General features: G+C 39.4%; 1 protein-coding gene across 12 annotated transcripts in view; it reads left to right on the top strand.

Annotated features, from left to right (window-relative positions):
* EYA1 (EYA transcriptional coactivator and phosphatase 1) overlaps window positions 1-22,385 on the top strand; it is a 372,737-nt gene that overhangs the window by 283,659 nt on the left and 66,693 nt on the right. For all 12 annotated transcript variants that reach the window (XM_070802666.1, XM_070802676.1, XM_070802669.1 and 9 more), the window contains 2 exons: window positions 2,149-2,288; window positions 3,732-3,815. In XM_070802666.1, the coding sequence (XP_070658767.1) occupies window positions 2,149-2,288; window positions 3,732-3,815 (224 nt within the window). The remainder of the gene's footprint in view (window positions 1-2,148; window positions 2,289-3,731; window positions 3,816-22,385) is intronic.

Genomic DNA, 22,385 nt, shown 5'->3' with positions numbered 1-22,385 from the left:
CTCATCACCATTCAAGATAGACTTTACAACAATTGCTTGACATCCCGGGCAAATTAGATGTCAGCTATGCCAGAGACAAAGTAAATATGCCATTTTGAAACTATTAAGAGATTGGTGTGTGTTCTGTATAGGGTAGTGACTATTCAGATTCTGTATGGAGATGTAGGTTGAACAATATTTAAAGAAAAAAGAGATCAAGATGTTTTCCTTAAAACACAACTTTGTATCTAATGAGCTCCATAAAAAATAAATTTGTGCATAGTACCTGCTGCTGCTGCTGCTAAGTTGCTTCAGTCGTGTCCGACTCTGTGCGACCCCATAGATGGCAGCCCACCAGGCTCCCCCGTCCCTGGGATTCTCCAGGCAAGAATACTGGAGTAGGTTGCCATTTCCTTCTCCAGTGCATGAAGTGAAAAGTCAAAGTGAAGTCGCTCATTTCGTGTCCGACTCTTAGCGACCTCATGGACTGCAGCCTACCAGGCTCCTCCGTCCATGGGATTTTCCAGACAAGAGTACTGGAGTGGGGTGCCACATGGAAGAGAGAAGCTTGGTTTGGAACATCTTGAGAATTTACCACAAACATCGACCTCTGCAGGAAAAGAATCTAATACAGATTTTAGAGAATGCTTATCAGGCAGCACTGTATTCTAACAGTTCTACCAGACGAGTTAGCTCAGAAATGCATCTTGATTAACATAAATTGAGCGTTGACTGGCATTGTTTTAGATTTTCTGGCTGTAATTAACTAGTAGCTTTGTTAAGTCCTCATGGTGATTTCTGGGTGCAAGAATCACATGACTAGTTTATATGAGGAAGTTTGCATTCTGGTTTGCTGTGCCAGAGGACATGGAGAAACTACATCTAAAAGCGATAGAGACCACTTAGGTTTTAAGGTGAAACAAGAGACATCGAGCTGTCTCTTGTGATTTAGAAATGAAATTTAATCTGTCAAAGTCCATTCCTATCTACCCTGACTCTTAAGGCTTTGCAGAAGCACTTCAACTTGGAGGTTATACTGAGACCGTGCAGTTTGACTCATGGAAGGTCCTGGTAGAGTCAGTGTGGTACAGCTGTACTGTTGTTCAGTTGATAGAGTAACTGGTACAGTAACTTAGTACCAGTTAACAATGGCTACCAGGTCTCTAGCTGTTCTCTACAGTTTTCTGTTTGGTGAGATGTAGTGTCATTGTCTCTATGAAAATAATATTTCTCATATTAGATTGAGAGATTTCAACCCATATCTAGTAGAGTGATCTGGCAAAGAGGTTTGTGGGGAGTCAGCACACCTGGAGTTAGTGTGGGTAGAGATGTCTGATGGGTGAACTGGATGGACTATGAAAAGAACGTACCTGGGGTAAGAGTAGATGTCTGTTTTCTGGAAACAGGGTAAGAGTCTCCTCCCAGCTCCACAACCACTGTCCAGCTCTTCCTCTGAGCATGCTGGGGGTTGTTTTGTGGCTTCTGTGCAATTGTTTCCATGGTTTATCTGAGTTTCCTGGATGAGTGACTTTAATGTGCTGCCTGGTTTGGGATATTTGGTTCAAAGAGACTAAGACACAGAAAGAGCCTGTGACAAATAGCATGCAGAGTGTGGCGTTGCTCGTACGTCAGCTCTCCTCATCTTGCCCACCCCCTTGTTCTCACATAAAATGAGGGAGAAAATGGAGAATTTAAATTTTCAAAGATAAATCCATCTGATTCTGTTTTCCCTGGCCCAGGGCTTTTTCTTTCATTTCTTTCCGTGAACCAGAAGGCTTTCTGTCATTGGAAGAGCCCCTGTAAGGCAGTTGTGTGGACCTCTCAATGTGGCCAGGGGCCATTTGTGGGATGAGAGAGCAGGTGGACCTGGAGATGGGGGAGCATTGTTTCATCGCAGAGAGCCACAAAGGAAGTCTCTCCAACTTCATACAACCTGTTGTCTCCCATCTTCCATTAAATTTTAAGTATTTCTAATCACACATTTTTTCTAAGCAAGGCTGGCATCAACTTCCTCTTAAATTATTTACCAATGCCAGTAAAAGATAATGGAGAATTTGAGCAGAATGAAACGTGCTTTACTCTTCCGACTTCCCTGTGAATTAGAACAAGGTTAATCTTGACACCATGGTGATACAACAAGAGATGAGAATCCTTCCTGTATTTCCACAGAGTACGGTACAATCCACAGCCCCTCAACGCCTATTAAAGATTCAGATTCTGATCGATTGCGTCGAGGTTCAGATGGGAAGTCACGTGGACGGGGCCGAAGAAACAATAACCCTTCTCCTCCTCCGGATTCTGATCTTGAGGTATGTTGTTGCCAAAGCCTAAGTAAATATCAAGTGATTTAGAAGCTAAATGCAGATTCTATATATGATATTTATACATGTTTCAATGCCTTTCTCCCAAATCATCCCACTGGCAAAACCAATACAATACTGTAAAGTTAAAAAATAAAATTAAAAAAAAAAAAATGCGGATTCTGTATACCTGCTACGAGTAAGGTGTCCGAATGCCTTTGTTACTGCTTTACGTTCCATATCAACATAAATAAGCCAGTTTTTTTCTTTTTTTCATATTAAAGGTAAAGCAGCTGTTTATTTCTGTTTTCTCTTCTACTTCATGTGGTAAAGCATTTATTTTTCTTCTTTAGTGAAACATCGTAAATTATATCATTCTGCTTTGACAAAATTCTCTTGTACTGCTCTGTGTCATTGCTGTTAAATTAAGTGTTGTACTAAATCTGCTTCATAAAACTCACTTGGAAATTAAAGGCACCCTGTGTGTATTGGGGGGAAGAAAACCCAGAATGTTCTAAACAGAAGTAGTCATCACCTTTTGAAACATGCTTTGGTGGAGTTCAAAGCAGGAGAGATTAATTAAAACTTTACAGGATGATAGATTTCAAAATGTTGAATCCACTGATATTAACTTTCTTTTCATTGCCCAAGTGAAACTGATGGTAGAAAACATGATTGTTTTGGCTGAAAAGATGACAGATTTCCAGCAGAACTTGCGTGTATGAATATGTGCTGGTGTGAGTGGGGTTGGGAAGAAAAAAGCAGAATATGGAAGCCTTTGGTGATATCTCAAAGATCTTTTTGAAATGAGTTCCTTCAATAATTCAATTCTAAAAACCCCAAGAGTATGCCAAGAGCATGCAGGTTATGTCTACTTAAGTTATTAACTCTGAAATCTCAATAAAATCAGGCAGGAACAATATACCATCCATTTGATAACATCCCAGTAGGTAATACAAGGTGAATAGATGATGTAAAGTTTTAGTTTTTATATACAATTTTTAGATACTCGGTTTATTAAGAATAAGCCATAAGATTAGTTATTTTAACGCTTCTTAATGAACAGTGATCAAAGGCAAAGAAAAGATCAACTGAATGATTTTTCATTGATTGCCCCTCTATCTTAGAAATTATAAACAAACTTGTTTTAGCTTATTTTCCATGTCTTTAGAACTAAGACTGAGAAGTGACTACAGAAGTAGAAAGAACATATAGTCTTATTTCTTTCCTGTATTTTTGACAGTGTTGCTGATATGTTTATTCTCATATCTTATCTGAGGTTTTATCTGAGAAAATCTGGGACATATACTTTGGAACATTTGTGTTTAAAAAATAGTAAATTCAGATTTTTCATTTGTCTCCCATTTCAAGACTACGTTTCCTTGTTGAAGTTATGAGTAGCAGGTTTCTCAGCCAAGGGCAAGACACACTGATTTGGTGCTTCCTTTGTAGAGGGTGTTCATCTGGGACTTGGACGAGACAATCATTGTTTTCCATTCCTTGCTCACTGGGTCCTATGCCAACAGATATGGGAGGGTGAGTACCAAGAGGCATCATTTGCTCATTTCTTTAAATCTGCCTAGAATTGCATTTTTTATCCAAATGGGAATGTGGCTTAAAGTACTTAATTTATTGAAATAAATATATATATAAGACAAAGCCATAAATTAACAGAAGGAGTTCTTTTTAGGCTCTTAAGAAGATAAATATCTCATAAAGATAAACTTTATGCAATTAAATACATTCTTACTTCAGACCCCAATGAATAAAGGTGATCAGATGCTATTCTAGGGTGAAATAGTAGAATATATAGATGATATAGAAAGATCTTTTGTATTGTGTTTTTTTATTTGCCACATGTTTTTATTCTCTTTATTCCCAGCATATTCAGGGGAGCAGATAGTTCACTTTATATTGTCTTCCGTGATTAGCAGTGTTAGTATTTTATTTTCAAAACACTTATTATGAATGTCTTTATTAGTCCCTTTGCTGTGCAGCTAAATTTATGTGAATAGTTTGTAAAAATTTGGCCTCTGAATGACAAAGGACAAATATATCCAATTCTTAGTTGTTACAACAACTTATCTTGGTGGTGTAGGTACAGAATAATTTTACAGATCACCTTCCATGAATATAATTTTAAATTCAGTGTTCTGTGTTTGGGTTCCCCAAAACCTTGGAAATTCTTTTTGTTTCCTTGCTGGTTCCATAGCTTTTTCTCATGCAAAAGTCATGTTATTTAAAAGTGTCTTAAGTGAAATTATCCTGTGAATATGATATTTTTCATTTTTTTAATCACTAAAGAAATCACATTACAAGTCTTAGATCCTTGGAGGTATTGGTTGGAAGTCTTAGGAACTAATTCTTATGTGTTGGTGACTCCAGACGTTTCTCAGCATTAACTGTTAAAATTGATAATTCATAAAATAGTCATGCTCTCATTACAGACTTTGCAGGAATTCATCCTTTCAATAAATCATATTTCAATAAATACATATTTAGTGCTTGATATGTAGGCATCTGGAGGTGAAAGTGGAGAGATGCTCATTGTCACAGTGCAGCCTTCCTCTCCTTAACCCTAAATATATACCTAATACAAAAAAAGGGGAGGGCTAGAGAAATGCACATTGGTAAGAGCTAGAATATTCCACCATTTGAATGTCTGTCAGAAATATCTGTAAAACACAATATCCCCCAATTTATTGTTAAACAGATTTTCTATGAGAAGATAATGAATAAAAACACAGATTATTTTAAAAATAAGGCTATTTTTTGTTTTCTAAGGAACCTCCATAGTGTTCTCCATAGAGGTTGTATCAATCTACATTTCCAGCAGTGGAAGAGATTTTCCCTTCTCTCCACACCCTCTCCAGCATTTATATGTGTATTTATTTAATAATTAGTGATGTTGACCATCTTTTCAGGTGCCTCTTGGCTATCTGTTTGCCTTCTTTGGAGAAGAAGATCTTCTCATTTTTTAGATTTAGATTTTCTCATTTAGATCTCCTCATTTTTTGACTGGATTGTTTGTTGTTTTGATATTTAGTTGCATGAAATGTTTGTATATTTTGGAGATTAATTCTTTTTCAGTTACTTCATTTGCAAGTATTTTCTCCCATTTTGAGGGCTGTCTTTTTATTTTGTTTATGGTTTACTTTGCTGTGCGGAAGTCGTAGAGTCAATCATTCAAAATAAGTCTTTACTTGTGGCTAGCACATATTAAGGATTCTGTAAATACTAGTTGCATTATTTTTATTATTTCTTTGATCGATATTATTACTATCCCTATTTCTACAAAAACTGCTCCTTTAAAAGCCTAAAATGTCAAAGTATAGTAAGTAGGAAGAGTCTTGAAGATCATCTTTACTGAACCATTTTAACGGCCCTACAACTAACTCCTGGAGGAAGAGAGCTGGCCCCTGGAACTCACAGAAAAGTGTTGAAAAGGAAACACTTAGGAAATCAACATTTGAAAACCATCCAGAAGGTCTCAAGTCTTTAAAAGCTCTGTCACTAGAGGCCAGATTGATTAAGGAGAGTTGTCTTGATCTGTGTGCTCTAAGCCATTGAAAGGGGCCTGCTTAGAGGTGGTGAATATCCCCTGACTTCCTGGCCTTGTGTCATTCTCTGACCATAAATTACAGATTTTCGCATGGAATTCATACCTAACATGGAAACCAATGGCAACTTAGAATTTTTCACTTGGATTCTTGATGATATCTAAGCCAAATGTTATAAATATTATGAATTTTATTTTTACCAGTGTCAACTATTGCTATTTTAAGACTTCAACCCATAGTATTTAGTTTTTTCATACTAGGGTATGTGATAAAAATTTTTATCTTCTATAGTTTCCCAAAGCCAAATGTATGTATTCTTTCAAATATAGATGATTTGAGATATTTAATTGTAAGGTTATCCTTTATGAGTTGATGGGTGTTGAAGAGAGAGTAACTTCAGAAAGTTGGGTTGGGGAACATCTACCTGAGCATGATCCCTTGAGCCTGAGATCAGAATGACCTAGAGAGTCCAGTGGATAATGTGCCCATCAGGAGAAAGAGTGTTATAAGCAGAGGAAATAGCAAGCACAGAGACAGGAAAGGGTTTAATGTTTGAGAGGCAAAGGGGACAGTGTTGCTGAGCTTAATGAAAGAGACACAGAGTCAAGAGAGATAGGTGCCAGGATGAGGGCAGGTATGAAGCACCTCCCAGCCATAGTCAACAGAATTGATCTCATTTCATGCGCTGTAACAAATCACTGAAAGTCTTCAAGGGGAGATATGAGATCTGATATAGTGTTTTAAATTCCTTTGGCTGTATGTGGAGAATTAGTGGTAGGGAGAGAGAGGATGAGGAACAGAGAGGAGGTTTCAGGGTGATCAGATGCACTGGCAGTGAAGATGGAGAAATGATTGGATTATGGGTTCTATTGCAGATAAAGAATTAGGATTTAATGGACTCTGATAGTGGGCAATAGGCAATAGGAGATCAGATCATTCACAGGGTTTTGTCCTGAGCAACTGGAAGAATTTTCATAAATCTGTTGAGATGGGGAAGAACTAATTTGGAGGGAAAATGGAAAATTCAGCGTTGCTCAAGTTTGAAATGCCCATGAGACATCTGCTCAGACCAGGCAAGGTGACACCTGGAAGGGGACCATAGGAGATGGTGGAGAGTGGTCGGGAAGGATGTCAGATTTAGAATTAACAGTGCACAGCTCAGGATGAGAAGGTCCTCAGACACATTTAGCTCAATTTCTTCCCAAACACTTTCTTTGAGCTTGGCACTGTCAGTCACCCTGTCCTCTCATTGGTGGGACATGGCCCTTTCCTGACTTTTGAAGACTCCTTGCTGAGGATGTTGACTTGTAGCCTAAATCATGCAAGAAAGCTTGCTGTATCATCTCTTTATTGGAGAACTTTAGAATCTGGCAGAATTGCTCTAAGATCTGATACTTGTGTCTTATAAGAACATGTGGTTCAGCAAGGACGCTTCCAAACAGTAATAATAACCAACTCTTTGCGACCCCGTGGGCTGCAGCATGCCAGGCTTCCCTGTCCATCACCAACTCCGGGAGCTTACTCAGACTCATATCCATTGAGTCAGTGATGCCATCCAACCATCTCATCCTCTGTCGTCCCATTCTCCTCTTGTCTTCAATCTTTCCCAGCACCAGGGTCTTTTCCAATGAGTCAGTTCTTCGCATCAAGTGCTCAAGTATTGGAGTTCCAGCTTCGGCATCAGTCCTTCCAGTGAATATTCAGGATTGATTTCCTTTCGGATTGACTGGTTGGATCTCCGTGCAGTCCAAGGGACTCTCAAGAGTCTTCTTGAACACCACATTTTTGGGGGCTCCAAAAATCACTGCATATGGTGACTGTAGCCTTGAAATTAAGATTCTTGCTCCTTGCAAGAAAAGCTATGACCAACCTGGATAGCATATTAAAAAGCAGAGACATTACTTTGCCAACAAAGGTCCATCTAGTCAAAGCTATGGTTTTTCCAGTAGTCATGTATAGATGTGAGAGTTGGACTATAAAAGAAAGCTGAGCGCCAAAGAATTGATGCTTTTGATCATTACTTGGATCCCTCTTTTCTACCCGGGATGCAGGAGAGAAGTCTCAGGACAGTTCAGGGGTGAGCCACCTCTCTTAGAGCACAGGTTCAGGGATATTACTGGGCTTTGTCAAGGGGGTATGTGGTTGGGCCTTACCCTGCAAGCATATAAAGCAGTGAATGCCTGACAATGTGATTGCTGTTCCGTCTCTATGGGAACCAGATACTTGAGAAGTAGCTTAGTCACAGTAGCTTAGGCTACTCGATGAGTAGGCCATTCAGTAAAGGGATACAGGATCTGGTTGATATAATGCAAAATTAGGGCATGTTACAGCAATATGTACCAAAAAAAGTTTGAGAATGTCTCACCTTCCATGTAATCCTAGCTGTGGGAAGCAGGCCTGCTGGGTGTTATAAGGAAGTGCTATTTTATAACAAAGGTGATGGGAACAAAAAGAAAGTACTACATACAGTTCAAGTTTTAAGGAAGAGAAAAGAAACAGCATATTAAAAGGAAAATGAAGTCTATGGATGTTAATGTAAATTAGGTTGTTCCTAATATGTCCTTGCATCTTTTAAAGTTGCTTTCAAACCAAATCCAAATTCCCCAATTTTACTGAAGTAAAAGAGTCTTGCTTTTTTTCGTTGAATGGTCTCTTTAACGTAGACAAGGTAATAATATAGTTGTTGACATCAAAACACAGACCCCAGATTTATATTTAAAATAAGCTTTGTGCTGATGTCCAAGCATGTCCTTCTTGGGGGAGGACTTCTCGTGATACCCAGTATCTTGATTATTTTAATACTTTCTTTTTATTGTTACTTTAACACCTGTGTCTTATACAGTTTTGGGCTAGAATAGGTCTTCAGAATCTTGAGCCTCGCTCCTCATTTTACACAAAAACCTAAATGTGAATACTTAACACAGCATGAAGCTTAGCATTTTAATTGTTGTTGTTCTGCTGTTATGTCATTTTTGATTCTCTGTGACTCCATGGACTGTAGCATGTCAGGCTTCCATGTCCTTCACCACCTCCCAGAATTTGCTCAAACTAATGTCCATTGAGTCAGTGATGCCATCCAACCATCTCATCCTCTGTCGTCCCCTTCTCCTCCTGCCGTCAGTCTTTCCCAGCATCAGGGTCTTTTCCAGTGAGTCAGCTCTTCGCATCAGGTGGCTCAGCTTCAGCACCAGTCCTTCCAATGAATATTCAAGACTGATTTCCTTTAGGATTGACTGGTTTGCTCTCCTTGCTGTCCAAGGGACTCTCAAGAGTCTTCTCCATCACCACAGCTTGAAAGCATCAATTGTAGGCCCTACTTATTAAGAATCTCCCCTGTGCCCAGGACTCATTTAACTCAACTCTAGTGCTCTGAAACTGCTGTTGCCAAACCCATTTACAGATGAGGAAACAGAAATTTAAGAGGTTAGAGATCAAATGTGAAAAACAGTACCATGTGTGGCATAAGATACATATTAACTGCATTTTAGTGTAGCTGAACCTTGACTGTCAAAAAAAAAAAAAAAAACAGCAACAAAAAACCCTTGAATCTGACATAGTGGCCAGTAGGTAATATATGATACTGTCTTTAAATTTTTGAAGTACCAATATGTGATCGGCCTTATGATGTAATAGAAGGAGCATCAGATTTGAATTCAAATAGAGCTATACTCAGATTCAAGCTCTGATTTTCAGTTCACTGACCTTGGCCAAACTGTTTATCCATGCTGAGCCTGGTTTCTGTATTCATAAATCTGACTGCTTGTAATCACTTTAAAAATTCACTTGCATCAATGATATCTCAGTAAAGCTAGAAGGTATATTAAAAAAAAAAAGATTTAAGTTGTGTCATGAATTTGAAGGGTCCAGCGCTATGTCTTACTAATAGCAATAACCTAATAATAAATACAGCATGTATCACTGATTGATCTTGTACCTGCTCTCTAAGCTTTTGTTTTGTACTGTGCCAGGCTTATAGGATGGTCCCAGTTGTCACAATAAGTTTAGATCAACTAAACCTCCCTAGGGAGTGTATTACTGTGATCGTTCAGCACATTGAGGGAAGAAAAACTTGACGGCAGTTTACCCCATTTCATCAGAACATTCCAGGTAGCCAATAAAGACTGCTGCTTTTTAAGAGTACTGTGTCTGTTTCAGGGCATGACAGTAAACTCCAGACTCTAATGAGAGATGACCACCTTCCATGATGGCTGTAGATGCTGGATTCTCAGCATAGTATCAAAGCAGCTAGACATCTAGCGTCCTCCTCGGACTATAGAGGATTTAGTTATACTTAAACAGAATGATCTCTCTTTTGGAACCTCCGGACCAGGGGTTCACAAACTTTTCTGGTAAAGGGTAAGATAATAAAAATGTCTTGGGCCATATGCTGTCATGACTACTCAGCTCTGCCCTGGTAGTGAGCCACAGACATATGTAAATGAATACATGTCACCAAATGTTATATTAATAGTTCTCAAGTTTGAATTTCATGCAGTTTTTCCATATCATGAAATATGTGCCTTCCTTTGGATTTTAAAAATTTAGACCAGGGATTGACAAATCGTATCTCAAAGCCAAATCTGATTCATTACCTGTTTCTGTAGCGCTTCCAAGCTGAGAATGCTGCTTGAATTTTTGAAGGCTTATTAGTTAGTTAGTGTTAGTTGCTCAGTCATGTCCGACTCTTTGCAACCTCATAGACTGTAGCCCGCCAGGCTCCTCTGTCCATGGAATTCTCCAGGCAAGTATAGTGGAGTGGGTTGCCATTCCCGTCTCTGAGGGATCTTCCTGACCCAGGGATCAAACCTGAGTCTCTTGCATTGCAGGCAGATTCTTTACTGTATGAGCCACCAGGGAAGCCCTATAAAGGGTTTATATATATTTGTTTATTTTAAAATAAAAGAATCTTCTCAGAGACTAGATATGGCCAGCAAAGTCTAAAGTATTTTTTGTCTGTCCTTTTAGAGAAAATGTTTGACTGCCCTTGTTCTAGATCATGTTCTGAATTTTGTGTTGATTAATTTTACTCCTGCCTTCAGGACACCAGGGCAAAGTCAATGACGGTCACAGTGTGACTGACTAGACAGTAAAGTCAGTGCAGGCATCGTGTGCCTGCATCTGGGGCCCCAATGAAGCACAAGCCAGCACATGAATTTGTCAGGGTAGCAAATTGGCAGTGACAAATAGGCCCCAAATCTCATGCTCAAACACAGCAGAAACATCTCTGTCCTATTGATTGGGCTTGAGTGGATTATCTAGGTTGTATGGTCTAGGCAGCCTTTGGCAGTGCAGGAATGATTGTGCCATCTCACTGGATAGCTTCTGAGGCTTCTGGGGCCTCGTCATCAGCTTTCTAGCCCACAGGGGGAAAAAGCAGGGGGAGCGTGAATGGCATACTCTAAGTACCAGCCTTGGAAGGAAGGGCACACACCGCTGCTTCCTTGGCCTAGTGCAAGGGAGACCAGGAGATGTCACCTAGTTGTGTGGCCAGGAAAACACAGAAAGTGGGTTTCGGTGGATGGGTGGCAGTGACAGCCACAGTTCTCAGCTGAGAAATATTTGACAAATGAGTAAAACCCAGAGCACACTTTCAAACCCTTGTGGTGGCTCTGGCCATCCCAGCAGAGCAGTGCCCTAGGGCTGTGTGCCAGATGTGCCACGTGGCCACTTAGTTCCAAAGGATCATTCCCTGAATTTATTCTCTACTTTGTGTATCAGTGCCATGTTAGATCAAAATAATGAAATAAATTAGGGTTGTCAATATAATTTCGGAATTCTGTGAAATGACCTGGAATCTAAACTCTCAAAATGAACTAGCACAGTATTTTTGGCTCTTAAGGGGATTTCCAGCAAAAAGAGCCTCCTTTATCCCTTTCCTTTGCCCTTATTCTGACAGTGGTTCTCTTTCCCTTTAACTGTCAGCCTCTTCCTCCTTATTGGCAGTAACATACTGAAATGTATGTTCCTGCTACCTTTTGAATAAAGCTCTATTTTTCATGCCCATACATGTAAAAGGAAATGCAGCGGACAAACATGAATCATCACAGTTTTCCAACCACCACACTGGTCTGCCATCACCAGCTTTGGACCTCCCTTGCTTTAAGGCCTTTGGAATAGCCCATTGAAGATAATTCAGTCTCACTTGTTCTGTCTTAATCTTCCCATCTGTAAAATGGGAACAATCACAGGGCTTTTGGGAAAACAGTATAAAGCACCTAGAAAAACACTCATAGGCACTTTCTAAATACGAGCTATTATTGCTTACCTTGAGGAGTTCAGAAGAGGGAGTGGGAAATAGTGAATACTTTATTGTTCCAGGTAGCATACAGGAAGCGGTGGTAGCTGAGCATAACCGTTTAGGGAAATGAGCGACAAAGTGGCTGGATATCTATTAAGGATATATAGAGGATCGTATTTGCAGAAGATGAGTAGCAGAAAATGTTCTGAAATGGTAATAAAAGCACTGCCCCTTTGTTCAGCTTTTACAACCTACACTGCCATCTCACAGTCATTAAACATCCAGTTAGTTCCTTCTTTTTTTCTAATGAAGAACCTGTGTCTCAGAAAATTAAATGATTGCCCCAACGAAGCTCATCTGTTAACTGACAACAACAGGAATTTCATCTATCTTCTGATGGTCTCATTGCCTGCAAAAAGGGGATGCACCCAGTAAAAAGTTTGGAAAAGTAATCTCACTTCTCTGCATCTGCCCCTTCAAGGTTAAGACATTAAAACTGATGCTTAAGAATGTGTCCATGATCTTGTGGCCAACAGCGCATTTGGCTGATAAAATCCCTCATGCCTACATACTTAGAAAAAACTTGGAAACAGAAACCTTTAAACATTTAGGTTTTGTGCTGTAGGCAAGGGGATGCCATGAAGAGTATTGAAACAGTAGAGTGACGTCATGAAGTGAAGAAGTGAAGTGAAGTTGCTCAGCCGCGTCCGACTCTTTGCGACCCCATGGACAGTAGCCTACAAGGCTCTGGGTCCAGGGGATTTTCCAGGCAAGAATACTGGAGTGGGCTGCCATTTCCTTCTCCAGGGGATCTTCCCAACCCAGGGATTGAACCCGGGTCTCCTGCATTGCAGACAGACGCTTTACCATCTGAGCCATGATGGACATGTACTATTTAGAAGATTGATCTGATAGCAGAGAAGATTATTGCAGTCCTCCTGGTAGGAAATAATCAAGGTCTGAGAGAATGGCTGTAACACTAGGAAGGAGAGAGAGATAGGAGAGGTTACAAATGAAAGCTAGATAGGTCTTTTGATTGGATTTAGCTGTGTAGGCTTTTTGCCAGCACTGCGTGGGCCTGACTTGGCCAGATCTGTCCTGGCTTTGTTCTCATTCTTCCCTCTTTGTACCACATCTTGGCAACTCTCTCATGTTTGGGATTCATTGGGTTTTTTCCACAATCACAATTAATCTTTGGAATGGTGAAGTTCTTACTCTTATTCTCTACTTGGGTATTATTTTCATGGTGTTGTTCTTAAATAAGGAGAAAATTAGAGCAGTTCAGTGTCACATATCTAATCAATAAAAATAACCTGATTAGCCCCACCATAAGTTGTGGTTTTGTTTTGTTTTTTTCACTTTTTTAAGTCATTCATCCAATAATACAGCTATGATTTATTTCTCATGTGTGTACTTTCTCTCCTGGTAATCCAGATTATTTCTTAATTGGCATCAGAACTACACCCAGCTCCTAAAACTTGACATGAGAGGGCTGTATAAAATTGCAAAAGTAAATATTCCTTTGATGGTATTGATAACTTGAGACAGATTAGAGAAAAAAATGGAATCTTTGGGTCTCATAGTCTGTACAGATTATTTACATAACACTTTTAGAAGTATTTTTTAAAGAAATAACATTTTAGCATTTTTTTTTCTTCTCTCCAGTAAGGGAGTTAATTTTCTCATCTTATCTTTAATCCTTCCCTTGTGAGCAACCAGCATGGGGCCTTGAAAATAAGCCACCCCTGGACTCAAAGTGCCTGCCTATTCCTGTTTTTCAGCTTCTTTTTCTCCAAAACAAAGGATCCTGAATGAAGAGAATGTATTTTCAATGGCATGCAGGCCCTGTTCCCTGGCTGTAATACTAGCATTCAAAATAAGGAGTTGCTTAACGGGTCCAGAATGGCTTTCTTTTCCTTTCCTTGGATCGAGACTGGCCAATATTGTTGTTGCTTCAGGTAGACTTGACAAGATTTTCACACTGACCAGCAAATCCTCATAAACCTGCTCACAACCTTCCCATCACACCTCACTGGGCCACATCAGTCCCGGTAATTATTCACCGCCGGAGGCTTAACTGCCCACACAGGGTCAGGGCAAATAGAATTTTTAGGAACCTTACCTTTTAGTCTACAGATTTAAAATATAAGTACCATATCCCAAGGTACTAGTCAGACTTTCTGAAATAGTTGAACCGTCTTTTAGCCTAAGATAAATTCTTTAAATAGCATTGTAAAAACATGACAGATTCTACTTTTTGATCCAAAATAGAATAGCAATTGCCAGGAGTCTGTATAGATCTGATCACATAGATGTCATGGGGTACCTATTCAACAGGAGAGATGCAAAAGAAATTTATCATGTATTTAAAATGTACTTGGAAATAGGAAATAGTAATAGGTAAAAATTAGAAAGCAAAACTAATTTTTTGGCTTTCAGTGAAATAAACCCCTGGCATCATTGGTGCTTTGTAGAACCCAATTCCTAGCTTGGAATGCTTAAAAGTAGAACAACAACTTAGGTATTAAAATATTTCTTAAAAGTCTCAACTTAAAGAATTTAAATTGGATAAGTGTATATTGCCTATACTTTTGCCTGATTTATTTCACTGTGGTTTTTTCTTTTCTTTTTTTTTTTTTGCTTTTAAGTTTAGAAAAATATGGTTAAAGAAAAAGAATGAAAGGGCAAAATGTGCCAAGGTGTGGATATAAGAACTGGAGTTATATTAACAATACAAACAGTTATTTCTTTTAATACGTTGCCCAGATATCTAGTCTAGTGGTGGTAGTGTTGCAGGAAGGGGGACCCCTTCCAGGGCCTGAAACTGGGCTCTTGTCTAACACTTGGAAATGAATTGTCCGAGGAGACACATGTGCTGACAAAGCAAGAGATTTTATTGGGAAAGGGCACCCGGGTGGAGAGCTGTAGGGTAAGGGAACCCAGGAGAACTGCTCTGGCTCACAGTCTCAGGTTTTATGGTGATGGGATTAGTTTCCCAGTTGTCTTTAGCCAATCATTCTGACTCAAGAGTCCTTCCTGGTGGCTCCTTGTTCAGCTAAGATGAATGCCAGAGAGAAGGATTCTGGGAGATGGTCAGATGTGTGGTGTCTCATTTTGACCTTTCCCAAATTCTTCAGTTTGGTGGAGGCTTATTAGTTCCGTGTTCCTTAACAGGACCTCCTGTCCTAAAACAACTCATACAAATGGTTACTATGGTGCCTGGCCAGGGTCGGCAGTTTCACTGTGCTTCCCCTAATGGTAGCTCAAGCGGTAAAGAATCTGCCAGCCAGTTCGGAGACACAGGTTCGATCCCTGAGTCAGGAAGATCCCTGGTGGAGGAAATGGCAACCCACTCTGGTGTTTTTGCCTGAAAATCCCATGGACAGAGGAGCCTGGTGGGCTACAGTCCATGGGGTCGCAAAGAATCAGAACAACTAAGTGACTGAGCACACAATAATATATATTCAGAATGACATAATTATATATGGTCTATATAAGCAGTAAAGAGAAACTCTTATTAACATTTGGTGCCATTTTTAATTGTTTTTGCGGTAAAACTTAGGTGACTTCAGTTCAGTCACTCAGTCCTGTCTGACTCTATGACCCCATGGACTGCAGCACACTAGGCCTTCCTGTCCATCACCAACTCCCGGAGCTTACCCAAACTGATGTCCATTGAGTTGGTGATGCCATCAACTGTCTCATCCTCCGTCGTCCCCTACTCCTCCTGCCTTCATTCTTTCCCAGCATCAGGGTTTTTCTGTCAGTTCTTCACATCAGGTGACCAAAGTATTGGAGTTTCAGCTTTAGCATCAGTCCTTCCAACGAATATTCAGGACTGATTTCCTTTAGGATGGACTGGTTGGATCTCCTTGCAGTCCAAGGGACTCTCAAGAGTCTCCTCCAACACCACAGTTCAAAAGCATTGATTCTTCAGACAAGACCTTCTAGAATTAACACCCAAAAAAGATGTCCTTTTCATTATAGGGGACTGGAATACAAAAGTAGGTAGTCAAGAAATACCTGGAGTAACAGGCAAATTTGGCCTTGGAGTACAAAATGAAGTAGGGCAAAGGCTAATAGAGTTTTGCCAAGAAAATGCACTCACTGGTCATAGCAAACAGCCTCTTCCAACAACATAAGAGAACACTCTACACATGGACATCACCAGATGGTCAACACCAAAACCAGATTGATTCTATTATTTGCAGCCAAAAATAGAGAAGTTCTATACAGTCAGCAAAAACAAGACCGGGAGCTGACTGTGGCTCAGATCATGAACTCCTTAGTGCCAAATTCAGACTTAAATTGAAGAAAGTAGGGAAAACCACTATACCATTCAGGTATGACCTAAATCAAATCCCTTATGATTATACAGTTGAAGTGAGAAATTAGAGCATTAAACCAAAACTAAAAACCTTGGGATATATCTTTCAAAATAGTTACATAAAAGGAAGCTATATTTTTATGGCTAGATGAATGATTAGCTTTAAGTTTTCTAGAGGAAGGACAAAGTATTTTATCTTTACACTCAAAAACATTCTGAATCCTATACTAAAAACCGAAGAAAAGATAAATAAGTGTTCCTTAAACTATTTTGAGGCTCAAAGGACCATGAATACTCTGAGCCTAAAACAGAATTTTAAGAAAGTAAGTGAAAATGAATTAAAAAAAGCATTTTTGAATCAGTCTCAGTTCGGGGAGAGGGGTGGCAGGGAGGGTGGGTAGGTACAGGGGGCAGTCATCTTTGCCATTAAAAATAGATTAAATTGCCATTAAAGCCATGAAATGAGAATTATGAGTGCATATGAATGCATACCACCCTTCAAAGCAGTTTCACAGATAGGTAAGATCAAATATGTTCAAATACTGGAATTAGCAATGCAGATATAGCTATGGTATTTCTCAACATAAATGGCCAACAAAATAATCTGAGCAGCATTGAACTTCAGCTTGATCACCAAAATAAAACAAAAGTCATGTCATAAAGTACCCTCTCCTGCTCTTCCCCCCCAGGTCTGGATTCCATGCTAATGCCATGTGGTCTCCATGTTAGGACTAACCAAAATTTAAGAGCCCATCCGAAGAAGTTATCAAAACAGAAGTAGTAGATGATACCCAGTACCTTAACCTTCTGGCCTATAGTAGTTTTGTTGTGGGTAATGATCACTGAAAACGTCCATTAAGTATTTCAGAAAATTGTACCACCAAATGTCACCATTCCCTAGTTGCACATTCAAAACCATTCATATTATATGAGCTGTAGTACCCAAGATATGCACTTGGCCATGCACCCCTCTTCTGTCTGAGTCACCATTTGTCTCCTGGCTTGATACCAATGAGTCATTTAAAATATCCCTCCTTCTTAGAAAACAAACTTATGATTGCCAGGGGGAGCGGATAGTTAGGGAGTTTAGGGTGGACAGGTACACACTGCTGTATTTAAAATGGATAACCAACAAGGATCTACTGTATAGCACAGGGAACTCTGCTCAGTGTTATGTGGCGGCCTGGACGAGATGGGGGTTTGGGGGAGAATGTACACATGTACATGTATGGCTGAGTCCCTTCACTGTTCAGCTGAAACTATCACAGCATTGTTAATCGGCTATACCCCAGTATAAAATAAAAAGTTCAAAAAGTACAGTCTGTCCTTAATAATTTCTTGAATACAACATAGTAGTGTAGGAGGTGCCTAGCCAGAATTCCTGGCTTCAGGGAGCTTTTAGATTAATAAAGCAGATGCTGCTGAGTCACTTCAGTCGTGTCCGACTCTATGTGACTCCATAGACAGCAGCCCACCAGCCTCCCCAGTCCCTGGGATTCTCCAGGCAAGAACAGTGGAGTGGGTTGCCATTTCCTTCTCCAACGCATGAAAGTGAAAAGTAAAAGTGAAGTAGCTCAGTCGTGTCCGACAGTGGTGTCCGACTCTTCGCGACCCCATGGACTGCAGCCTACCAGGCTCCTCCATCCATGGGATTTACCAGGCAAGAGTACTGGAGTGGGGTGCCATCGCCTTCTCTGAATAAAGCAGATAGTCAGTAGGAAATGAATGAACCTTCAGTAGCAGTCCTTCATGGGCTGATCTAAACCAACATCACTAAACCTGCAAAGAGGGAAACCACAGACTATCCAAAGGATATAACAATAGGATATATCCAAAGGAGTAACAATCTTAGGAAGGAAACAAGTATTCTGTATTACTCATGACAGTGTTCTCTGGTAACTACAATCACTTAACTAGTAAGAAAAGGCCAATAATAGGATGTTAAATGATAACACTAGTATCATGAGCCGGAAAAAAAGGATCAGGAGCTACACAACCAAAAACTAAATGCCATAGGTCCTAAAGGAGATGCTTCTAGGGTTACTGCGAGTCTTAAATTACACTGGGAATTCTCCTCTGCAGCTTATCAGTGTTGCAGTGTGACCATGCTGCTCCTATGGCTTCAATTATAGATGTATTAAATAGAAGTTTCTCTGGCTTCCTGGAAAAGGCCATTCCCTTTGATAAAAATTAGTAGCCTTAATACAAAGCGGTGTCAGACACACATCCTGTGTATATTCCAAATCTCTCTAAGTCTGAGTACAGATGAACAAGCATGTCCAAGCATCTTCTTTTCAATAAAAGAGGATATGCTGAGGAACTTTGCAAGGCTTTTGGAACTTTGACTTAAAAAAAACAAAAACTTGTCATTTTAAAAGTATGGTTTGAATGTGCTTTACATTTTCAAAAATTTTTTTAATCTATAGTTTTACCACCAGAAGACAACCAATCTTGTCTCAGTGAATATTTTTGCCTATTTTAAAAAAAAATTTAGTATAGACAATTCTAAATATCTACAAAAGTAGAGGAAATGGTATTGATATAATGAAACCCACTGTAACCTCTGCCAACTTTAACAATTACCAAATCCTAGTTAATCTTGTTGCATCTGTGTCCTTACCACATCCCTCCCTGCCTGGCTCTGTTGGAGAATTATTTTTCAAATAATTGTATTATTTAGTTTGTATGTATTTCAATGTGTATTTAAGACTCCATTAAAAGAATCTTTAGAATAGAAATGGTAGCTAGTACTCAGGACTTTAGCTGTCTAGCAAAATTAGTAATTTCTTAATATTAAATGTCTAATCAACAGTTACAGTTCTCCAATTCTATTTTGATTTTAAATTGTAGTAAAATAAACACCTAAGATAAACTACCTTCTTAACAGTTCATAAGCATACAGTTCAGTAGTATTAAATACATCCACATTATTATACAACCGATCTCCAGAATTCTTTGGATCTTGTAAAACTGAAAGTCTATATGGTTAAATAACTCCCCATTTTCCCCTCTCTCCAGCACCTGGCAACCACCATTTTGCTTTATGTCTCTATAATTTTTATTACTCTTTATTTTTATTGAACTATAGTTGATTTACAATATTGTGTTAGCTTCAGATGTAGTTATATATGTGTGTGTACATAGATTTTTTTCAGATTCTTTTCTATTGTAGATTATTATAAGATACTGAATGTAATTCCCTGTGCTAAACAGTAAATCCTTAGTATTTATTTTATATGTAATGGTATGTATCTGTTAATCCCATACTCCTAATTTTATCCTCCCCTTCCCCTTTGGTAACTGTAAGTTTGTTTCCTATGTGTGTGAGTCTGTTTATTTCTGTGTTGTAAATAAGTTGATTTGTTTCATTTTTTTAGGTTCTACATGTAAGCAATATCATACATTTGTCTTTGTCTCCCTTACTGCACTTAGTATGGTTATCTGATTTTGACTCCTGAATACCTCATATGAGTAAAATCACACAGTATTAGTCTTTTTGTAAGTGGCTTACTTCACTTAGCGTAATGTCTTCGAGGTTTATTCATGCCTTATGCATGTGTCAGAATTCCTTTCCTTTTTGAAACTGAAGAGGAACTAAAGAGCCTCTTGATGAAGGTTGAAATAGAGTGAAAAAGCTGGCTTAAAACTCAGCATTCAAAAAACGAAGATCATGGCATCCGGTCTCATCACTTCATGGCATATAGATGGGGAAACAATGGAAACAGGGACAGATTTTATTTTCGTAGGCTTCAAATTCACTGCAGATGGTGACTACAGCCGTGAAATTAAAAGACACTTGCTCGTTGGAAGAAAAGCTATGACCTAGACAGCGTATTAAAAAGCAGAGACATTACTTTGCTGACAAAGGTCTGTATAATCAAAGCTATGGTTTTTCCAGTAGTCATGTAGGGATGTGAGAGTTGGACCATAAAGAATGCTGAACGCCTAAAAATTGATGCTTTCGAACTGTGGTGCTAGAGAAGACTCTTGAGAGTCCCTTGGACTGCAGGGAGATACAGCCAGTCAATCCTAAAGGAAATCAATCCTGAATATTCACTGGAAGGACTGCTGCTGAAGCTGAAGCTCCAATACTTTGGCTACCTGACATGAAGAGCCGACTCATTGGAAAAGACCCTGATGCTGGGAAAGATAGAAGGCAGGAGGAGAATGGGACAACAGAGGACGAGATGGTTGGATGGCATCACCAACTCAATGGACATGAGTTTGAGCAAGCTCTGAGAGATAGTGAAGGACGGGGAAGCCTGGCATTCTGTAGTCCATGCGATTGCAGAGTTGGACACTACTGAGCAACTGAACTGAATAATACTCCATTGAATGGGAATGCCTCATTTCATCTATTCATTTGTCAATGGACACTTGAATTGTTTCTACCTTTTAGCAGTTGTGAATAAGGCTGCTATGAAAGTGGCTGTATAGATATCTCTTGGAGACCCTGCTGTCAGTTATTTTGGGTGCCAGAAGTACAATTAGACTTCCCTTGTGGCTCAGCTGGTAAAGAATCCACCTGCAATGCAGGAGACCTGGGTTTAGTCCTAGGGTTGGGAAGATCCCCTGGAGAAGGGAAAGGCTACCCACTCCAGGATTCTGGCCTGGGGAATTCCATGGACTTTACAGTCCAGGGGGTCGCAAAGAGTCAGACACAACTGAGCAACTTTCACTTTGACTTTCAGAAGTAGAATTGCTGGATCATATAGTGATCCCATGCTTAGTTTTTTGAGGAATTGCCATATTGTTTTCCATAGCAGCTGTGCCAACAGGACACAAGGGTTCCAATTTCTCTACATTTTTATCAACACTTGTTATTGTCCAATTCTTTTATAGTAGCCATCCTAGTGAGTGTGAGGTGGTATCTCACTGTGATTTTGATTTGCATTTCCCTAATGATTAGTGATGTTGAGCATCTTTTCATGTGCTTGCTGATCACTTGTGTATCTTTGAAAGTGAAAGTCACTCAGTCATGTCCGACTCTCTGCGATCCCGTGGACTGGGGCCTGCCAGGCTCCTCTGTCCATGGAATTGTCCAGGCAAGAATACTGGAGCGGGTAGGTGTTCCCTTCTCCAGGCAATCTTCCCAACCCAGGGAATGAACCCAGGCCTCCCTCATTGCAGGTTGATTCTTTACCAGCTGAACCACTGGGATCGCTATTAAGTTCTCTGCCCATTTTTTAACTGTGTTTTTTTTTTTTTTTTTAATGGCTGTGTTGTAGGTGTTCTTTGTACCTCCTATCAGATACGGGTTTAGATATTTTCTACTATTCCATAGTTTACCTTTTCATTCTGTTAATTGAATCCTTTGATGCATAGAAGTTCTTAGATATAGTCAAATTTATCTATTTTTCCTTCTGTTGCCTGTGCATTTGTGTCATAGCCAAGAAGTCACTTGCCAGATTCATTGTCTGAAGTGTTTTACCCAGAGTTTTACAGTTTCACTCTTACGTTTAGGTATTTGATCCATGTTGAGTTCATTTTTGTGTATGGTATAAGGTAAGGATCCAACTTTATTCTTTTGCTTGTGGATATCCAGTTTTCACAACACTGTTTGTTGAAAAGGCTATGTTTTCCTCATTGAATAATCTTGGCACTCTGTTTAAAAGTCATTTGACCATATGTGTGGGAATTTGCTTCTGAGCTCTGTTGCATTCCAGTAGTCCATATGTCTTGTCATTATTCCAGTCTTTATAAATGACTATTTTTTAATTAATTTACAATGGAGGATAGTTGCTTGGCAGTGTTTGTTAGTTTCTGCTGTTGAGCAAAGTGAATTCGCTACACATATACATGTATCCCCTCTCTTTTGAATTCCTTCCCATTTAGGTTACCACAGAGTGTTGAGTAGAGTTCCCTGTGCTATATATAGTATGTTCTCATTAGTCGTCTATTTCATACACAGTGTCAGTAGTGTATATATATCTGTATATGTGATTATGTGTGTGTATATATTTATGCTATGCTATGCTAAG

The sequence above is a fragment of the Bos indicus genome, chromosome 14 (genome assembly GCF_029378745.1).
Source record: "Bos indicus isolate NIAB-ARS_2022 breed Sahiwal x Tharparkar chromosome 14, NIAB-ARS_B.indTharparkar_mat_pri_1.0, whole genome shotgun sequence".
NCBI classification, from domain to species: domain Eukaryota; kingdom Metazoa; phylum Chordata; class Mammalia; order Artiodactyla; family Bovidae; genus Bos; species Bos indicus.
Note: the sequence above shows the minus strand (reverse complement) of the source record. Positions and strands in the feature narration are given on the sequence as shown.